At 36.4% G+C, this 15,861-nt stretch overlaps 1 protein-coding gene across 1 annotated transcript; it reads left to right on the top strand.

The window, feature by feature from the left end:
* Positions 1-1,539: 1,539 nt before the first annotated feature.
* On the top strand, positions 1,540-5,604 carry LOC112772602 (putative disease resistance RPP13-like protein 1). The gene is made up of 2 exons (XM_072223936.1): positions 1,540-3,453; positions 3,589-5,604. Exons 1-2 carry the CDS (start codon positions 1,665-1,667, stop codon positions 5,412-5,414), a joined length of 3,615 nt encoding a protein of 1,204 aa, XP_072080037.1. The 5' UTR covers positions 1,540-1,664; the 3' UTR covers positions 5,415-5,604.
* Positions 5,605-15,861: the final 10,257 nt, after the last annotated feature.

Below are 15,861 nucleotides of genomic sequence, written 5' to 3'. Positions count from 1 at the left end.
GAATTCTTCGTTGTAAGTTTTATCTTTCGGATAAAACACAAAGAAAAAAAGGGAGAAGAAATTTCTTAATAAAAAAGTCAAATCAATGAAGTCAAAAGCAAAGGGCTCCTCTAACTTGATTAGAAGATAAAGGTAAATTGTTTTAACTTATATGCATGTCGATAGCTTAATAGAAATCTACCTTCTTCTACACATACCATTTTTGGTCATACAAAAAGAAAATAAATTCATCCTACTTCTACTGTGAATCAATGGCTACAATTGTTTTTTGGAGACAAAGTATAAATCTAAGAGTTTAGATTTATCAAATTGATTAAAAATCTATTTTCAAAGAAGTTGTATTATTTGTCTCTAATTTCAAATCCCTTATTTTTTGGGTTGATAGAAGAAAGAAGAAAAAAGATTTAAACTAACTCTAAATTCAAGAAGCTGACTTTATGAAGTAAGTCCTAGATGTTGAGACAGAGCTCATACAAATAGAAAAAAAAACACTTCAGTTTGAAGGCAATGAGAGAGAACTAGAATCTGAGTTGCATTGAGAACATTCCCGGTGAGAGTTCAACGCTTTGGACTATATTTCTACATCAAAGAAATATACTGCCAAAATGAAGAACAATCATAGAAAGTTTTGAAGTTGGTTCATCTCATAGCTTTAAGGCTGTGAATCATCATCTCCTTTATAGTTTATTATTTTATTATTTTATTTCAATGTTTATCTTTCTCTGTTTTCTCTTGAGTGGAAAAAGGCATAAATGTAAAGCATTTGAAAAAGTCAAATAAAGAAAAAAGGCAAAGAGAAAAACTTGGAGAGAAAAATCAAAGTTGATTTTTTTATTTCTATTTGTTTGTATTTCTGTTTTACATCTTGTATCTGATGTATCCCTTGCTAACTTGGTAAGCACTTAGTATATTGAGAATCTAGGATATTGTCTAGCCAAATCAAGCTTATGTTGAAGTTTGGTTTGTTCTAGATAGGATTATGTTGAGTCCTAAGGAATTGGTGTTTGTAACACTTGAAAGTATAGTGAAAATTCTATCAACGTTGTGGTGGAGACTGGATATAGATTACATTGCACAAAACAATTGAATCAAGATATATCTGGTGCCATCTTGTTCTTCTCTGCACTATTTTATCTCTCTGCGATTTATGAGATAAAACTAAATTGTCTCCTGATCCATCACACAGACAAATAGAAGCAAAGTTTCATTTCCTAGTTTTAAGGGTTGATCAATCAATTCAAAAGAAGGTCATAGATTTAACCCCCTCTTCTCTAAGCTATCAAGAACCTTCATAGATAATCAACATGTATATTAAAATTATCTATTAAAATTAATTATTAGTATAAAATATGTTATAATATAAAATACACATTAAAAATGAGTTAAACAACACATTATATACATAATACAAATAGTATTTTTGATAAATAATTTTAATCAAGTGTAAATTAAGAATTTTGTATTTTATGAAAAATTTCGTTAATTAATTATTTGCCTTGCAATGGATTGATAAACATTATCGGGGTATCTACTCTATCTATGGTAGAGTCAGCTGTTAAACGTTGACTTCGTATGCTACTGAAGCTGAACTGCAGAGGATTTCTCCTCAATTGCAACATACCTTCAATCTCTCTCTCTCTCTCTCTCTCAGTTTTAGAAAGAATATGGCTGAAGCTTTAGTAGCAGGATCATTTCTATCTGCTTCCGTGCAGACTTTATTGGAGACAATAACCTCAGTGCAGTTCCAAGACTTCTTCAGGAAGACATGGAATCTGAATGAATCAATCTTGGATGAGTTGGAAACTACGTTGTTGACTCTTCAGGCTGTCCTCAATGATGCAGAACAGAAGCAGATTACCAACCCTTCAGTCAAAGAATGGCTTCAGAGGCTAAAAGATGCAGTGCATGAAGCAGAGGACTTGTTAGATGAAGTCAACACTGTGGCATTAAGGCACAATTTGGAGGATCAGCATCCACATCAATCTGTTGCCGGCAAGGTAAGGAGATTTCTTTGTTCTGGTTTTCGGTTTCACAGGGATATGAACTCAAACTTAGAGGCCTTGTGCCGAAGGCTTCGACTATTTGCTGCACAGAAAAATGGTCTTGGCTTGCAACTTGTTAGCATGAGGGTGTTGGTTAGAGCACCAACAAGTTCTGTGGCAAATGAGTTGGGTGTAGTTGGTAGAGATGGTGATAAGGAAAAATTGATGAGTTTTCTGTTAACAAATGATGCAAACGGCAACAATAACAGAATAGGGGTGATTACAATTTTTGGCATGGCTGGTGTTGGCAAAACCACCCTTGCACAGCTTTTGTACAATGATCCTAGAGTTGAAGAGAATTTTGATCTGAAAGCATGGACATCTGTTTCTGAAGTATTTGATGCCACTGTGGTAACAAAAGCCCTTCTGGAGTCACTGGCTTGTAAGCATTTTGAAGGCGATAATCTAGATTTTCTCCAAATTGAATTGAGGCAAATGGTTAAGGGGAAAAAGTTCTTGTTTGTGTTGGATGATCTTTGGAATAATAAATATGTGGAGTGGGATCACTTGCGAGCGCCTTTTAGTGAGGGAAAACAAGGGAGTAGGATCATCATCACAACTCGCCAAAGAGATGTTGCTAAAATGACACACACATTCCCAATTTACCATTTAGAACCATTGTCCCATGAAGATTGTTGGTCACTGCTGTCCAAGCATTCATTCGAAAACACTGATCCTAGAAGACAACCCAGGTTGGAAATGATTGGCAGAAAAATTGCAGACAAGTGTGGTGGCTTACCTATAGCTGCAAAGACATTAGGAGGCATTTTGAGGTCCAAAGTGGATGAAAATGAATGGACCAATATTTTAAATAGTAACATCTGGGAGCTACTAAACGATGATATTCTACCTGCTCTTTGGTTAAGCTATATCTATCTCCCTGCTTGTTTAAAAAGATGTTTTGCTTATTGTTCAATTTTCCCGAAAGGGTATCCTCTGAATAAGAAACACGTAGTACTACTTTGGATGGCAGAGGGTTTGCTCCAACAAGGCCAGGAGAAATCAATGGAAGAAATGGGTAATCAATATTTTGATGAGCTATTGTCAAGATCAATAATTCAACAAGAGGGAGAGTGTTATGTAATGCATGACTTAATCAATGACTTGGCCACAGTTGTGTCAGGAAAGAGTTGTAACAGGTTTGAGGGCTCTGAAATAACAGAAAGCGTCCGGCACTTTTCCTATTCCAGAGGTAAGTATGACTCTTCGACCAAATTTGAAAGTTGTTATAGAGCAAAATGCTTGAGGACGTTCCTCCCAATGCCGTTGACTGATGATCCAACTTTATGGTGGTATTGGAAGCATTACCTGACCAAAAGGATCACACATGATTTCCTGCTCAGACAAAGACGCCTGCGAGTGCTATCATTGGCGAACTATGATAACATCAATGAATTGCCTAATTCAATAGGTAATTTGTTACACTTGAGGTTCTTGGACCTCTCTTTTACTCCAATCAAAAGGCTGTCTAGTGCAATATTTAAGCTTTATAATCTTCAAACATTGAGATTGTTATACTGTCAGAACCTCAGTGAATTGCCTGCAGACATAGGAAACTTGGTTAAGTTGCGTCATCTCGATATCACTGGCACGAAGTTGAAGATGTCAAGACAGATAACAACCTTACAACACCTCCAAACCCTGAGTACTTTTGTTGTTGACAAACAATGTGAGGGACTAAAGCTTAAAGATATGCGATGCTTCCCGAAACTGCAGGGAAAACTATCAATCATGGAACTGTGCAATGTGGATCAAACAATAGATGCACTTGAAGCAAACTTGAAGAACAAACAGTTCATCGAGGAGTTGGTGTTAGATTGGAGCAAGCAAGCTGATCAAGGTTTAGGAACTGAAACTGAGGTCCTTGAGCATCTGCAGCCATCAAGAAACATAAAGAAGTTCATCATAGAGTCCTACAATGGAACCAAATTCCCAAGTTGGTTTGCAGATTCTTCATTTTCGAATATTGTGTTCTTGTCTATTAGTGGCTGCAACTATTGCTTATTTCTCCCACCACTTGGACAACTGCCTTCTCTCAAGGAACTTTATGTTACAAGGATGAAAACGATAAAGATTATTGGTCCTGAGTTTTATGGTACTTCTAGTTCTTCCTCTCCTTTTCAACCATTTCCATCCCTTGAGATCTTATCATTTGAGGAAATGCTAGACTGGGAGGAATGGCATGTGTTCAGTATAGAAGGCTTAGAGTTCCCTTTTCCATCTCTTAAGCATCTACGTTTGTACAATTGTCCTAAGCTGAAGGGTCATTTACCGCGCCATCTTCCTTCTAGTTTGACTGATGTTAACATATCATACTGTGATCAATTGGAAGCATCTACTCTACATTGGATTGCATCAACTAAAAGTTTGACTATCATTGATGGGGGTCAACATCTTTTGCCAATCCTTGAGACAGATTCGCAGTGCTCGCTGTCCTACATGAAGATCGAAAGGAGTGATAGGCTGACATCTTTTCCCAGAATGGTTCTTAGCAGCCATTGTCTCAGTGACTTGTATCTTACCAAAGTTCCATCTTTTACCTCTTTCCCAACCGAAAGCATGCCGTCTTTGCGAACATTAATGCTATCAGAATGCAAGAATTTGGAATTCCTACCTGATGAAGCTTGTAGGAATTACAGTTCACTTGAGAATTTGATGATTTGGGATAGTTGTCACTCTCTCAGTTGCTTTCCATTTGGATCTCTCCCTGTACTCAAATATCTTCATATTTGGGGCTGCCCCAATCTCATATCAATTTCTTTTTCAAGTGTTGACAGTTATGCACAAAATTTGTCAAATCTTCAAATATTGAGAATAAGCAACTGTCCTAATCTGGAATCATTTCCTCAAGGTGGATTGTCCACTCCCAACCTAATGGAATTCAAGGTCATTAATTGTGGGAAGCTAAACTCACTACCGGAACGGATGAACATTCTCTACGCTCTTCAAGATTTAGATATCTCTAATGTTCCACAACTTGTGTCATTTCCTCAAGGTGGCTTGCCGCCGAAGCTACGATCCGTGTTCATAGGCTTTTGCAAAAGTCTATCACCCGTGGCTATATCTGAGTATGGTTTCCAGTGGCTCAGTTCTCTTTTGAAGCTTGGAATTGGAGGTGATGATCTTGTTCAATCATTCCTGGAAGAAAATTCAAATGCATTTCAACATCTCACCATTCTTCAAGAGCTTCACATCCTAAGGTGTTCAAAGATTGAGTCCTTGCCTGAAGACAGGTTACCTTCCTCTCTTTTATTATTGAGGATTCAGGATTGTCCCCTTCTAGAAGCAAGGTACAATAATAGGAGAAAGACACATTTCTCTAAGATTTCTCACATACCTACCATAAGAATAAATGAAGATGTCATAATATAAGATGTCAAATGGAAAGGAAGAAAAGGTTACTGAAAAGTAGAAAGGTAAGGGCTTCAATTCAGTTCAATAATATGACAATTGTTCATTATTCATTATCTGTTAATGCCTCTGTTTCTTTGTTCCATGTTCAAAGAGACTAAGTATTAGAGTTGTATGTTCTTGTTGTTTGGAAAATCGCTTACTCACAGAATCAGGCAATGGTGTCATATAAAGGAGTTTCAACTAAGTTGCATCCACTGGTACAACAATTTTACATAAATGGGTACCAGATTGAAATTAAATATGACAAAAGTTGTAAGAAAATTTTATACCTTACAAGTGGAATGCAACCCATATTAATTGAAAAGACAAACCTAATCTAAGCAGAGAGGCTAAAAGGGCTTTGTAAAAGAATACAAGTAGTAAGAAATACAATTGCTCCTCTCTAGAAACCTAAACACTACCCTCTCAACTTTTGTAGAGTTCTTGTTTATCACAAGAGAACGAAGAACAAGACTTGGACTATGAAGAGGAAATTCCTAGTATAATCGTGTTTGTGTGGATGAGCTAGGGATCATGTAATGTGGCTCATTGTTTGTGAGATGAATATCAAATTCTAAGATGTTACTTCGAAGGGTAAATATCTTGCAAGTTGCGATGGTAATAATTCTACATTGTCTAATAATGAGGTAAGTAAAATAAGACTTTCGCGATCCGCGGAAATTAAATTAATTATATTATATAGTATATAAATTTAAAAGTTCTATATTATTTAGAGATTAATTAGATAATACATAAATTACGATTAATGTTATATGTACGCTAAAATCAGTTATTAAAGTCAGTTAGTAGTATAAAATACATGTTGAAATATAAATACACATTGAAATAAAATAAATTATATATATTTTTATATAAATACATTGGTAGCTGATTTTAATGTACGAATAATATTTTTGTATAAATTAATATTAAATTTAAAATTTTGTTTTACAAAATATTTATTTGACAATTTGTATATAATTTAATATAATTATAATTAATCAACAACAAAAAAATACAAAGAAAAATATACCATAACAAAATTTTGTGGAGTTAGAATTTTTCTCAAATATTAATTTACGTGTATTTTCTATGTGTTCTTATATAATAGAAAATTTTGTTATATATTTTATCATATAATATAATTAATTCTAAGCAAATATGAATATTTATCAACAAATTACACTAATAGAGAAACAAACTATCTATTTATTTATTTAGACAAAAATTCTCTAGGGTGTAATTTTGAAGGGTTTTGTAAGGAAGACTGATTGAGAATGAAAACACAAAATAATAGAAAAAATGTTATCGAACATATTTAAGTAGAGTAAATAGTGTTGAGTTTAGAGAACTAAACTATGATTAAAATGATGATTAAACATTATTAGGCTATTATTCAATTAGTTATGTAATTTGTTTTGTTTAGTGTGTAGAAATTAAATTGAATTAAAACTGGCCCAAGAAACAAAATGCTCAAACCCATATGTGCACACAATCATGGCTCAAGAATACATATAATTGCTAACATCTAAAATCCTTTTTCAGAAACAAAAATAAGTCTTTAAGCCAAGTGAAGGAAAGGAAGCAATTGGCCCAAGATTCTTACAAGCCATGTAGCATCTGGCCCACTCATACAAACAAACTCATAAAACCCAAGTATTGGTTTACCTTGAATAAAAACCATCACAAAAATTTCCATCAGAAATAAAAAGAATGCTTCAGGGATCAAAGAAAGAAAATAAGTCCAAAAACATAAACAAGCCCCCATATCCATAATCTAAGTCTAAACGGTGGTCCACACTTAAATCCTTTCATTCACCGTAGTTGCTAATCAGGTAACTCAATTTCAATTTCATTTGAACCTTTTCACATCCACCGAATCAAAAATTCTATCTTCTCTCCTCTTTCTTTCCTATAACATCACATTCTCTACCGAGAAGAAAGAATGGAAAAGTTCTAAAGATAGGACAAAGGGTAGAACAAAAAGTTTTTTTTTCCAAATTCAAGCAAGAAAAAAAAGGGTCTACAACAAGAGGAAAGATTTCTTTAGAAAAGAGAATCACAAAAAGGTGATTTTTTCATTTGTGATTCATCAAGAAACCGTGAAAAAATTAACTCTACACAAGCACCGTTCTGGAAACTATGGAGAATGTGAAGTCAATGGTGCTCTGCTTGGAATCTAAGGTCAAGAAACGAACTTGAGAACAAAGCAAGAATGCACGGCTCAAATTCAAGATTCTTGAAGAAAAATGCTGAAAGAGAAAATTGAAGGTATGGTTGCATGTCACTGCTTCTACTCTCTCTCTCTCCTCTGTAAACGCCGCTGCTGCATCTGTGTATTGGGAGAAAAGAACCAACATGTACTGTAGAAGATTTCAAGCCTTGGAAGCTTCACTCTTCTATAATAAAGGTGAACGGCCAAGGATTGGAGCAAGGAGTAAGAGCACACATTTGGGTTCCCATAGTTCTTTGAGCTATTTATTCTTCTCCTTCATGGTTTTCATTTTGTATCTCTTTTTCTCAGTTTAGTCCGTCTGAGTCTCATTGAAAAAGGCAATCATGGTGAGGTTTGTAAGAAAAAGCCAATGAGAAGAAAAAGGCAGTGAGCTAGACTTGGAGGTCTATGTTATTTCAGAAATCCTTTGTAAGTGTTTCTGTTTTGTATCATGATCTTGTGGAGATTTCCTTACAAGTTGGGTTAGCACTTTGTTGTTAAAAGTTAGGATGAGTCCTAGTCAAGTTCAGGTTGGGTTAAAACCTGGACTTGTCCCAGATAGGAGATAGTGAAATTCCGTCACTGTTGTAATGGAGATTGGATGTAGGCTATATTGCACTGGGTAGCCGAACCAGGATACATCTGTGTGTCATTCTCTATTCTCTTCTCTGTTTCTGGTTCTGCACTATAGGAGACAAAACAAAAATATCTCCTACCACATTAAGAGACAAAACCATAATATATCCTATTTTCTACTCAAAGTTTCTCTACTGAACTCAAGGTTAAAGCTAAAGAAAAAGGAGGCCAAAGATTTAAACTCCCCTTCTCTTAGCCACTAGTAATCATCAAATAGTATATACTTTGAATATTTATAATTGAAAATTGTTATTATTACAGTTTTAAAATATATGTTAATTATATTTAGCAATTATTTTTTAATTTAATTGAGTAATAATATGTATTAAATTTAATTGGATATAGGGATTAAAGTTTTGTTGTGTCTATTTAGTGTCATACCAAAATTAATTTAAATTTTATAACTTGTTCATGCACTAGCCCACAATTTAGCCAAACCCAAAATGAATAAAGTCCAACCTACAGATATCGTCCGATCTCCTATCTGTCCGACCTTCTAAGAGGTCGGACACGACAAAGAAGGTACAGTTTTACTTATCCAAATAAGTAACTGCCTCCCTAAATCTCTCCTATTATCTCTATCTTCCCTAAAAGATAGGTCCCAACAAACTCTCAAGATAAAGAGAACGATTATCCATCAGAAAAGATGGAACTACTCTAACAAAGGTGGTTATCAACTCTACTATAAATACACTGACACCCCCAGGTATAATTTACGTTCTAGTATACTAAAAACCTGCTTAAAACCCTTGTTAACTTAAGCATCGGAGTCTCTTGCAGGTACCACCCCCCCACCTCCTCACGAGAAACTCGGACAGGTAGCACCTCGGCATCAATAAGTCGGACGCTGCCATACAAAGGGATCTGAACCTCACGTTCAGACCCAAATCAATATTTTAGGTAACTCTCGGAACATTGCTGCCGTTGCCAGGGACCTGGAGCTCAACCCTTGATAATAACAGATGATCAACAAAATGGTCAGACAACCATCCGACATGAATATGAAGCAAGCATATTAAAAAAAGGTTGGAATACAATTTCTATGGATACCAGAAATTCTGTAAAAATTTCTCCCAATAGGTAGAGGATATCAAATAGGGATGATGATCTGCTTCTACAATTAAATTGGATTAAATATACCAAACGGAAGAGACGAGGATAATGCACTCGTAGACACCAACCATGATAGATGAGAAGCCGCATATTCATTACCATCGTCAAAGAAAAAAAAAGAAGGAAAAAGGAACATGACTGATCCCAATCTCCTCGTGGAATAGGATAGACGGCGAAATCTGTGCTGGCTTACAACCTCAGAAAGAATCATGATACCCACTCATGATAAATGGAGTAGTTGTATGTTCCAAATACACAGGTTTTATGAAGAAAAAATAAATAAATAAAATGTCCCATATTGGCCAATAATTTAAGGAAGAATGGAAAAATATTGTTGGTAAAAATAATGAAACCTTCCTTCCCAACTTATGCCAGAAAATACAACATCAGCCGATTTGAATGCAACCCAATCAGACAATGGATTAATGAATCCAGTTTTTTTTCATTGGATTCACAGATTAATGACAACAGAGCAGTGAATAACACCAAAAATTCTCATGGCACATCTTTCGTTGGTTTCTCACAAATTGCATCACTGCCAATGAATATGGAAAATAATAATCATGTAGTAGAATTTGATGTTGTTTGCACAACAATAAAGATGAATGGCATCCAAGAAGAAAGCACACCACAACCAAAATAAAGGAGAAGAAATCACCATTCCAAGGTCACTGTAGAAAGAAAACCAAAATTAACTCAAAACTCAACAGAAGAAAATAATGTTCAACTCAGAGAAAATTCAATTGGCAAGAGAAAATATGTTAGAAGGAAAAGAGTAAACAAGACCCCTACTACTCCACCAGAAGAAACAACTGGCCTGATTAAAGACTTAATGGCAGAATCTACAAAAAGTCTTGTAGAAGGACTTTGTTTGACGGATTTACTGGCACATAAAATATAATTGCACAACCAAGTACAGTAAAATTGAAGACAACAGAAATGTAAGTTTTTCTTGCGGTATAATCACTTCCATGAAGGAGGCATCAAAGTCATTACCAGAAGAGAGACAAGTCCCGAGGTAATATGTATCACTCCTACATTTTATTACGTATTTTTCTAATAAGTATATATAGAAAAATATGTCATAGAAAAGATACCTCCTTCTCTACCAATCCAAATCAAAGGAAGTTGTACATATTACTATACATTGCTACAATGACGCTGGACTGCAAAAGGAGATAGAAGTGCAAAGATAGAAAAAGATCACCAAAATTCTATAAGCACTCTGGATCGGCGTGTCCACGTTACCACAAGAGGACTTGCAGAAGAGAGAAAAATTAAAGTCTCCTTATGAAAGAGTGAAGACAACTTGTTATCCGACTTGACAGAAGTATTCCAAACCATAAGACCGCACGGGATGAAGCTAAATCCCACAAAGTGCACCTTCGCCATAGAAACAGGAAAATTCTTAGGATTCATGCTCACCCAAAGGGGGACATTCAAGCTAACCTGACCTGCTTGAAAGGAGGCACGACTTCACATGGACCTAGGAATGTGAATAAGTCTTCCAAGAATTCGTAAAATTCTTGCCTCAGCCTCTAATTCTTACCTGACATGAAACAGGAGAAGAGCTTGTCTTATATTTAGCTGTGACCAACAAATCAGTAGTCTATGCACTATTCAAAGAAGATGACATCGGGCAAAGCTCGCCTACATCACCAATAAAGTACTACAAGGAGCTAAACTCAATTATTAGAAAATTGAGCAAGTTTCATATACTTTGGTCTTAACATCCCAGAGATTGTGACCCCACTCTCAAGCTCACACCATCAAAGCTCGAGCTAATAAGACCATCAAGCATATTGGTGAGCACGGAATTACACTTCACACTATTGAACCAGCAAGTGCACTGGGTCGTCCAAGTAATACCTGAGTGAGTCAGGGTCGATCCCACGAGGATTGTGATTTGAAGCAAGCTATGGTTATCTTGTAGATCTTAGTCATACGGATAGAAGAGTTGTTGGATTTGTTTAAAAGCATAAAATTGGAATAAGATGGAATTACTATGTTTGATTATGACCAGTGATAAGAAGATGGTTAAGGCTTGGAGATGCTTTGTTCTTCTGGATTAATTCTGATCTTACTATCTTCTTCAACTGTGAGTGATTTCTTCTATGGCAGGCTGTATGTGATTAACGTCTTTTTTAAGAGATCGATAATACTCCTCCATATCTGAACCCCAGGGTTAGTGCGGATTCAGTCTGATTGAAGGTGAAGCTTCTGCAGTTCATTCTCCTTGGTGATCCTACTCAAAACGCCACATACAAAGTCGAATTTTCTGGATCAGAGGATGTTGCGCCTTTGGTTCTAGCTTCTACTACAAAGACTCTAATCTCCCCATACTTTGGATGAACTGGTGTTTCGAGAAGTCTCCAACGAAGTCGTAGATTAGCCGTCTAGGAGATGTATGATCAAGTTGGTGGTTCATCATTGTCCGATGAAAGACTCACTCTGAACCCATGTAGAATTAGATAACCTTGTGCCGGCTCAACACATTCATATTGATGAAGAACGAAGATACATCTTAGAATAGAGAATCAAACACGGATTGAAATAGAACAGTAGTACTTTATTAATCCATAAAAGTCAGCAGAGCTCCTCCCCTCAACCTAAGAGGTTTAGAAACTCATACTAATAGAAAATACAATCTATAAAATGAAATATGACAGGTCCTCCCCCAGAATCCGTAAAAGTTCTCAAATAAATACTAAGCTAAATGACTAAAGATTACATAGGAAGGGTAAAACAGTCTTTTAGTGCTAAAATTCACTTCTGGGACCCACTTGGTGAGTGTTTGGGCTGAGCTTGATTGAGATCCACGTGCTAAGAGGCCTCTAGGGCATTGAACGCTGGCTAGGGGGTCCTTCTTGGGCATTGGAACGCTGGCTACTTCTTTGTGGGCGTTGGACGCCATAATAAGGCAGGAGGCTAGTGTTGAATACCAATTTTGGGCCTTCAATTCTAAAGCAAAGTATGGACTATTATATATTTCTGGAAAGCCCCAGATGTTAGCTTTCCAAAGCCATTGAGAACACTCCATTTGGACTTCCATAACTCCAGAAAAGTTCTTTCGAGTGCAAGGAGGTCAGATCTAGACAGCATCTGCAGTGCTTTCTCTACCTCTGAATCAGACTTTTGCTCCAACTCCTCAATTTCAGCCAGAAAATACCTGAAATTTTCTAAAAACACACAAACTCAAAGTAAAATAAAAAAATGTGAATTTTACACTAAAACCTATAAAAACTTAATAAAACTTAAACAAAACATACTAAAAACTATATGAAAATGATGGCAAAAAGCATATAAATATCCGCTCATCAGAACACCAAACTTAAATTGTTGCTTGTCCCCAAGCAACTAAAAACAAAGTAGGATAAAAAAGAAGAGTAAGATTCAATAAATCTCAGAGTTTCCAATGAAGCTCAATTTCAATTATATGAGCGGAACTTAGTAGCTTTTTGCTTCTGAATAGTTTTGGCATCTCACTATCCATTGAAACTTAGAAGTGTTAGCATCTTTAGGAACTTAGAATCTAGATGATATTATTGACTCTTCTAGTTTAGTTCTTTTTTATTCTTGAACACAGCTTTTTAGAGTCTTGGTCGTGACCCTAAGCACTTTGTTTTCCAGTATTACCACCAGATACATAAATATCACAGACACTTAACTGGGTGAACCCTTTTGGATTGTGATTCAGCTTTGCTAGAATCCCCAGATAGAGGTGTCCAGAGTTCTTAAGCACACTCTTTTTGCTTTAGATCACGACTTTAACTGCTCAGTCTCAAGTTTTTCACTTGACACCTTCACACCACAAGCATATAGTTAGGGACACTTTAATTGAAGTGCTTAGGCCAAGATTTTGTTTCTTATAGGCCCTCCTAACCATTGATGCTCAAAGCCTTGGATCCTTTTACCCTTAACTTTTGGTTTAAAGGGTTATTGGCTTTTTCTTTCTTTTCCTATTTTTCTTTTTGCCATTTTTTTTGAAATATGCTTTTTCTTTTTCTTTGCTGCTTTTTCTTGCTTCAAGAATCAATTTTTGGATTTTTTAGATTACCAATAATACTTCTCCTTTTTCCTTGTTCTTTCAAGAGCCAACATTCATAAACTCCAATTTCAAATATGCACTGTTGGTGCACGAAATTGTGATCATCAATGGCGCCAACAACATGGTACGCTCAATCGTAATCTCAACTTTTTATCACAACTTCGCACAACTAACCAGCAAGTGCACTGGGTCGTCCAAGTAATAAACCTTACGTGAGTAAGGGTCGATCCCACGGAGATTGTTGGTATGAAGCAAGCTATGGTCACCTTGTAAATCTCAGTCAGGCGGATATAAAATAGTTATGGAGTTTTCAAAATTTTATAATAAGTAAACATAAAATAAGGATAGAAACACTTATGTAATTCATTGGTGAGAATTTCAGATAAGCGTATAGAGATGCTTTCGTTTCTCTGAATCTCTGCTTTCCCGCTGTCTTCATCCAATCAGTCTTACTCCTTTCTACGGCTGGCTTTATGTAAGGGCATCACCGTTGTCAATGGCTACATCCCATCCTCTTGTGAAAATGGTCCAAATGCTTGTCACAGCACGGCTAATCATCTGAGGTTCTCGATCATGCTGGAATAGGATTCACCCTCCTTTTGCGTCTGTCACTACGCCCAGCAATCGCGAGTTTGAAGTTCGTCACAGTCATTCAATCCCTGAATCCTACTCGGAATACCACAGACAAGGTTTAGACTTTCCGGATTCTCATGAATGCCGCCATCAATCTAGCTTATACCACGAGGATTCTGATTAAGAGATCCAAGAGATAATCATTCAATCGAAGGTAGAACGGAAGTGGTTGTCAGGCACGCGTTCATAGGGGAATGATGATGATTGTCACGTTCATCACATTCATGTTGAAGTGCGAATGAATATCTTAGAAGCGGAATAAGTTGAATTGAATAGAAAACAGTAGTACTTTGTATTAATCTTTGAGGAACAGCAGAGCTCCACACCTTAATCTATGGAGTGTAGAAACTCTACCGTTAAAAATACATAAGTGATGAAGGTCCAGGCATGGCCGAGAGGCCAGCCCCAAAACGTGATCACAGGATCAGAAATACAATCCAAGATGATCCGAAGATGTCTAATACAATAGTAAAAAGTCCTATTTATAATAAACTAGTTACTAGGGTTTACAGAAGTAAGTAATTGACGCATAAATCCACTTCCGGGGCCCACTTGGTGTGTGCTTGGGCTGAGCTTGAATGTTACACGTGCAGAGGCTCTTTCTGGAGTTGAACGCCAGGTTGTAACGTATTTCTGGTGTTCAACTCTGGTTTGTGACTTGTTTCTGGCGTTTAACTCCAGACAGCAGCGTAGAACTGGCGTTCAACGCCCTTTTACGTCTTCTAAACTCGATCAAAGTATGAACTATTATATATTTCTGGAAAGCCCTGGATGTCTACTTTCCAACGCAATTAGAAGCGCGCCATTTTGAGTTCTGTAGCTCCAGAAAATTTACTTTGAGTGTAGGGAGGTTAGAATCCAACAGCATCAGCAGTCCTTCTTCAACCTCTGAATCTGATTTTTGCTCAAGTCCCTCAATTTCAGCCAGAAAATACCTGAAATCACAGAAAAATACACAAACTCATAGTAAAGTCCAGAAATGTGAATTTAGCATAAAAACTAATAAAAACATCCATAAATGTAACTAGATTCTACTAAAAATATACTAAAAACAATGCCAAAAAGCGTATGAATTATCCGCTCATCATAACACCAAACTTAAATTGTTGCTTGTCCCCAAGCAACTGAAAATCAAATAAGATAAAAAGAAGAGAATATACTAGAAATTCCAAACTATCAATGAAACATAGCTCCAATTAAATGAGCGGGACTTATAGCTTTTTGCCTTTTGAATAGTTTTGGCATCTCACTTTATCCATTGAAGTTCAGAATGATTGGCATCTATAGGAACTCAGAGTTCAGATAGTGTTATTGATTCTCCTAGTTCAGTGTGATGATTCTTGAACACAGCTATTTTATGAGTCTTGGCTGTGGCCCTAAGCACTTTGTTTTCCAATATTACCACCGGATACATAAATGCCACAGACACATAATTGGGTGAACCTTTTCAGATTGTGACTCAGCTTTGCTAAAGTCCCCAATTAGAGGTGTCCAGGGTTCTTAAGCACACTCTTTTTTTGCTTTGGACCTTGACTTTAACCGCTCAGTCTCAAGTTTTCACTTGACACCTACATGCCACAAGCACATGGTTAGGGACAACTTGGTTTAGCCGCTTAGGCCAGGATTTTGTTCCTTTAGGCCCTCCTATCCACTGATGCTCAAAGCCTTGGGATCCCTTTTATTGCCCTTGCCTTTTGGTTTTAAGGGTTATTGGCTTTTTGCTCTTGCCTCTTGGTTTTAAGAGCTTTTGGCTTTTTCTGCTTGCTTTTTCTTCTTTTTTT

The sequence above is a fragment of the Arachis hypogaea genome, chromosome 18 (genome assembly GCF_003086295.3).
Source record: "Arachis hypogaea cultivar Tifrunner chromosome 18, arahy.Tifrunner.gnm2.J5K5, whole genome shotgun sequence".
In the NCBI taxonomy this organism is placed as follows: Eukaryota; Viridiplantae; Streptophyta; class Magnoliopsida; order Fabales; family Fabaceae; genus Arachis; species Arachis hypogaea.
The sequence above is the reverse complement of the archived record's forward strand: the minus strand, read 5'-3'. Positions and strand labels throughout refer to the sequence as shown.